This window comes from Sesamum indicum, linkage group LG3 (genome assembly GCF_000512975.1).
Source record: "Sesamum indicum cultivar Zhongzhi No. 13 linkage group LG3, S_indicum_v1.0, whole genome shotgun sequence".
In the NCBI taxonomy this organism is placed as follows: Eukaryota; Viridiplantae; Streptophyta; class Magnoliopsida; order Lamiales; family Pedaliaceae; genus Sesamum; species Sesamum indicum.
In genome coordinates this window covers 9118910-9124955 of record NC_026147.1, presented here as the reverse complement: position 1 = coordinate 9124955, position 6046 = coordinate 9118910, and the positions used below count along the sequence as shown (strand labels likewise).

The window sequence follows — 6046 nt, the reverse complement described above, 5'->3', positions numbered from 1 at the left end:
GAGTAAAAGGTTGGTCAAAATCATGAAGTAACTTGATGTTACCCTGCTGCCCAAAACTTGCAACAGCTAAATTTCCCACCTCCAGCTGGGACATTGCTCGGCAGACGGTTACCAATGCTTCCATAGCAAAATTCCCACAACGACCTTCTGACATACTGCGGGAATCATCTACAGCAATTACAACTTGGTAATCACGTTTGTTTGGCCGGGTCCGCCTCAGCCATATCTTATCTTTCCTATAATGGCTGGCAACATATGGAATCACCTGTAGATCACAGAAACATAAGAACTACTTTCTAAGGACTCACTCGTACATGAATCGAAAATAAAAGTCAGACTGCCATATACCTTCTTCATATTAATTCTTTTGCCAGTCTTGTAATCACCTTGAAGCTTGTTAGCTAGAGTGGGTTCCATGATTAGACGCAACTGTTCTGCTAACTCCTGAGACAATCTTGTCGTAAGCAATTCATATCTTCTCCAAAGGGTGGCAGCATCATCCCTCACGTCACTGGAGGGTTCAAAGCCATTAGCTTTACCCAGTTCATCATCGCTCATGGAAAACTTGCTCAATTGATTTATCTCTGCACTCATGTACGGCCTCTTTACAGATACCAAACTCTCTGACATGCTGGTTCTGTCTTGATTGTGATCCCCATCCACTTCCATGGATTCCCCAGGCTGCTCCTCTATATCTGATATTCCTTGCTGCTGTTTAACATCATTTACAGGATTCACAGCAGAATTTCTGATTCGACCAGTTTCAGGAGTCTTTTTCTCAATCTCAATTTCTGGCGAGGGGTCTTTTGCATCAGCATTTCTTACATCCCTATCTGCATCATTTTGAGTGATATCTTCATTAACTTGGTCAGTTGTTGCTGGCCCAAGTGCTTGAGCTGTACCCTCTGTGAACTCAGCAGTGTAGCCATACTCGTCTGCATTCTCATCCATCAAATCATTCGAATTGTCTATTTTGTCCTCAAGGTCAACAGAGACTTTGACTCTCTCTTTCCATCCATCAAGAGCATCGCCGACACTGCGACAAGGATTAAGCTGAGCTTTCTGAATTAGAGACTCAGGAGGTACTGAAGTTTTGGACTGCTCATTGCTTAATGTTTTGCCGTTTACAGTGTCAGCAACCCTCACTTCAAGCTCAGAGGCATTAGGCTGGCTACTCGTCGGAGCAAGGTCATTTTTAAGTTCCCCAAAGTTGGCATAACTTTCATCTGGTACAGAGTCTCCCAGATCAGCTGTATCAGAGAAGTCTAGGATAGGCTGTCCTGCAGATTCACTATTATTATTGTTAGGAGTAGATTGCACAAGATCTTGCTCTGGCATCCTAACGTCTGTTTCCATATTATTCTCTAGGCAACTCCCTTCAGCATTGGTTGTTTCGGCATTCTCTGCAGAATGGTCTGAGTCTGCCTCTTCCAGAAATTCAGTGGCCTTTTCCTCGTCATTCTTTACATCAGAATCATTCAGGTCTTCTAATTCACCATCTTCCATTGGTTCAGTGGTTTCCAATTCATCCATCTTAGCATCTTGCTCAGGCCTTTGACTCTGGTCCTCAGCATTTATCCCAGAAGGATCTACAAATGCATCATCTTTGTCTATATTCATATCTTCTCCACCATCATGACCTTCTTCATTTTTATCATTATCATTATGTTCACTAAATTCTTTTGCATCAAGATCTCCAGCATCCTCTTCAGCAGCAGCAGAATCTTCCTTTGCCCGAAGCTCTTCATCTTGAGAAGCTTTACCTTTCACTGATGGCCAGTGCTCATGTTTCTCATTTGTGCTGTGATTCTCATTCTCATCATCATCCATGTCCCCAAGTTTCTCATCAACTATATCACTGTTCGCACCTACTTCCCCCATTGCAGACTCCAGTTGCTCATCCTGATTGTCTTCATTTTCATCTTCTTCAGAATCCTCACTAACACTAAATGCCTCACCACTAAAGTCCTGCTCCATCTCTATTCCTTTATCATTTTTACTTGGCATGTCAGACATGGCATCACGCTCTTCATTTTCCTTCAGAAGCACAAAACAAGTTAAAAGATTGTGATGTGAAGATGAACCTAATTTAAAGATCTAAGCATGAAATTGCATACCTGTTGGGAGCTCCCAAGGAGCTGTTCTTCATCATTTATTTGATCGCTGACGTCATTTAATCCTGCACCCTCACCCATACCGGTTCCATTTGCATCTTGAGTTACCTCTTTCACGCTATCGTCTTCTTGGTCTTCAGTAGTACCAAATCCATCGGCAAATAATGAACCAAACATGTTTGCTAGTGCATATGTCACTTTAGACACCTACATACAACAGAAATTATGTGCCTCACTCTTTAGTTTATTCTTCAAAGGTTCTGTGCTTTTTCTTGTTTGTCTTATTGCATATCATCTACTTAATAAGGACAAGATAAAATGTTTCTGGCTACCAAGCAAAATCAGGTATCACTTACCATACTGTGAATGTCTACAAAATCATACAGAATATTATCACCCAATGCTAGTACCATTTCCAATAAGCCATACAGCTCTCTCAACTGCACGCATACGGTACTTGCGCGAGGATTTTCATCTCCACAATAGTTGAGAAGTTCTTCCTGAAAATAAAAAGGAAAAGAAGAAAAAAGGAAAGAAAAGAGCAGGTCAATCAAATCCCTCGATGCTACATTTGGATGGAAGGGTTTGTGGATTTATGGGAAAGATTTGAAGAATCCCATGGATTCGAAATCCATTGCAATACCACAAGAAATTATAAAACTCCAAATCTATCAATCCAACATAACATGGATGAAACAAGTAGCAAGTTTCCAAGGAATGAACTTACAGCACATTGAATTGTTCTGATTACATCCTCACAGATGAGGTCTAACTGAAGATGCTGAAGATCATTTTCAAATAGGATCTTCCACTCTTTAATGTTCCTCAATGAGTCTTCAGTAAGAGCACAATCATGATTCAGCAACCCAATACTCTGAAATGTATCAATTATGTGCTTATATGTTCCCTTCAGAGCATCATCAAAATCAGATTCAAGTTCACTTATGTTTTCTTCAACATTGACATTCGCATCGTTAGACTTTCTTGCATTTAAAGAAGAATAAAGCTCCTCAGCAATATGAGCCTGCAAAATATTACAGACTTCAATTTCTTTCAAGCATCATCCTACACAGAGACTTGAAACACAGTATTTTTCTCTGGGGGAATAATTATTATTTGAAATTATACGAACAAAATAAAGCAAAAGTATACCTTTGCACATAAATCTTCCATGTGCCCAAGTAAGATGTTTCTAACAGCTCCTTGCTCATCTTCTTGACCACGGAAAGCTAAGAGATTTCTCTCAAATGTTTTAATTAGCTGAAAGTTCAGATTCACCAGCTGTTCCATTTCTTTTGTAACACCAGAGGGATGCAATGCGATTCCTACCATAGCAATATATTCACAACTTCCAAGAAGGTGGTGATCCAGTAAATTCTGTCAAGAATGTTCAGGATAAGCAAGCTAAAGTGGTGTTGAAATTCCAACCAATCAGGACAGCACAACGGCGTAATTACCTTAGATTTCTGAAAGTCGGGGAGGACTTTCTGAATGAATAGACGAATCGCTTCTGCTCCATCTCTCACACTAGAACAAGTATTCAGATGACTGTTCTCAACTGTTTGTAGCAACAAATGTTCTTCATACAACAAAGTGCAAAAACCATCAAAGAGTTGCTGCATTAAAATTGCAGAATGCTAGGTTAGAGTATGTGGCAGAAGAGTAAGAGGTAAGGTACTTATTAGATACAGGTGGAGAATACCTTTTGTTGCCACATGCATTGGAAAGTGGCATGTTGGTTCTTGATAAAAGGGCTGTCACTACTGGTTCCCCTATCCAAGTGATTGGAGCTTGAGAACAAATTTGACAAAGGCCATATACATTGTCTCAAGCGCTTAAGTTTCTTTGCCAAATTATAGGCGACAGCTCTTTGTTCTTGCTGTATCTCAATTAGATGATCAACATAAGAACATGACCTTTTGACCTACATCAGAACAAAATTAGCACATCAATCATGCATGATAAATGATATTGCATATTTTTTAATCTAAGTAATTCAGTTTACAAACTAAAAGCTTCAGAAGCTTTTTTGAAGAAAGATAGACCAAACTTCTTATACTACTCTATGGAATGTAAATCTCAGAACTATTTGCATTATCAAAAGTAGAAGTGAATATTGACACGCAGACAGCAGCTTCGAAGAAAAAAGAAAGATCATAAGATCTTAAAGAAATATAAATTAGCTCCTGGAACTAATACAGTAATATGAAAGGACAATTATAACCTCTTACACCAGTTCAAGGAAAAGACAATTTTCAGTTTACCAAGATAATCTGTTGAATAAGATAGCACAACCTAAAACAACTAAATCAACAAGTCAATCAAATTGTTGCGCATCCTCTCTGAACATACCTGTATGAGACTAACATCTTTATGAAAATTCAGACATATTTTCTCCAGAACTTTAATTGAAGCGATGCTCTTGAAGTAGTACTTATTTGCTGTTTTCCATATAATTTCATTGGATGAGCTCTTCAGGTGGCTGCAATCGACATCCCCTGAAGAATAATTACTTGGCACCAGCAGTAAATGTTGTACTTCATAGGATGGCTTGAGAAGCCAGGACTGTGCTTTATCCCATTGGCCCTAAATGACAGCATATATATTATTTGAAAGAGAATACTCCACCCCGAAATCGTAAAGGAATATCTTGACTTAGCCATACAGAAAAGTTGAATAAGTGAAGATTAGAATGTCTTTACATTTTGCCCTTAAAAGCAGTGATGTCATACCAGAGAGAGTACTTCTAGGAAAAATGTAGATTTAAGAACGGAAACTTGTTTTGTAAAGTTTACAATGTAAGATTGAGATACCAAAGAAAAAACTGACCATATATAAACTAAAAATTGATAATAGAAAACAAATTAGAAGATTAAATCATAACAGTACCTCTAGGGAGGTTCTATGCTTTGACAAACCACAACCATCAAGGAGCTTGAGGAGGTCAGAAAATGCCCTCCTTTTGCCCAACTTCTTATTTTTATCCTCCCAAAGTTCACCACAGTGAATTAGAGAGATGCACAAATTTTCAATTGTATGCCACAATTGCTTCCTTTCTTCCCAGTACAAGAAGCGTGAAGGTTGCGAAGGAATACCATCCTTCATGCCATCTGTGTTCTCTGCATGATTTTAATCCTATTAACTTAAGAACAATCACGATGAAAAAAGGCAAACTGTACAAAGTCAAACTAAACATTCAGGACACAACCTCCCACACTCTCTAAGCTTTTCCACCAATCAGCAAACCATATAGAACTGCAACAACAAACCAAAGCTTAACATAATCGGAATGAAAAAAGGAAATAGAAGACAATCAAAAACAGAAAATTGGAAGTCTACCTGTCCTTTGCTTTAGATTGACTCTGATTGTAGACAGTATCAAGGAGAGTCCGGCTAGCCTCATAAGAATCAACTATGGACCTTTGGCCTTGAGTAGAACGAGAATTCATCCCACTTCGTGAGGTTTCTTGACCAAGGAAATCCATAAGAGGTTGTCGGAGGATATCCTGTGAAGATATGACAAGGATGACATATTTGAGGAGAAGTACCATTAGTAATGGAAGATGACCAGACAGGCCAACTAACAATTATAGCCTCCAGAAAAGAGGGAACACGATGCCAAAATCAATTGCCAGATGGTCTAACAAATAAAAGGGACTATACAAATCAGTTCCTTAGTTCTTCTGGAGAATAATTTGTACAATAAGTTGAGTTTGACCTAAAAATTAGCGTCAGATTCAAACCACAATTCACTATTGGTTCCTATACAGTTTGAAACTCTAGCCCAATTCCTTTCATCCCACTAAACGAGCAAGTGACATTAGAGAGATGCTGCTATGAAATGAGACCGGAAAGAACTGTAATGAAGAGTGAACAACTAATTGTGCATATTAGCTAACGTTAGACAAGATTTCTCAAACATACCACCAGTA

At 38.8% G+C, this 6046-nt stretch overlaps 1 protein-coding gene across 1 annotated transcript in view; it reads right to left on the bottom strand.

Annotated features, from left to right (window-relative positions):
- LOC105157851 (midasin) overlaps window positions 1–6046 on the bottom strand; it is a 38518-nt gene that overhangs the window by 1027 nt on the left and 31445 nt on the right. The window contains exons 63-74 of the mRNA XM_020693051.1: window positions 5454–5620; window positions 5323–5369; window positions 5004–5233; window positions 4467–4700; window positions 3817–4038; window positions 3572–3730; window positions 3267–3491; window positions 2842–3138; window positions 2471–2614; window positions 2118–2321; window positions 349–2037; window positions 1–265 (exon numbers count right to left, since the gene is read on the bottom strand). The exon at window positions 1–265 is cut by the window's left edge and continues 28 nt beyond it. Of these exons, the coding sequence (XP_020548710.1) occupies window positions 1–265; window positions 349–2037; window positions 2118–2321; window positions 2471–2614; window positions 2842–3138; window positions 3267–3491; window positions 3572–3730; window positions 3817–4038; window positions 4467–4700; window positions 5004–5233; window positions 5323–5369; window positions 5454–5620 (3883 nt within the window). The remainder of the gene's footprint in view (window positions 266–348; window positions 2038–2117; window positions 2322–2470; window positions 2615–2841; window positions 3139–3266; window positions 3492–3571; window positions 3731–3816; window positions 4039–4466; window positions 4701–5003; window positions 5234–5322; window positions 5370–5453; window positions 5621–6046) is intronic.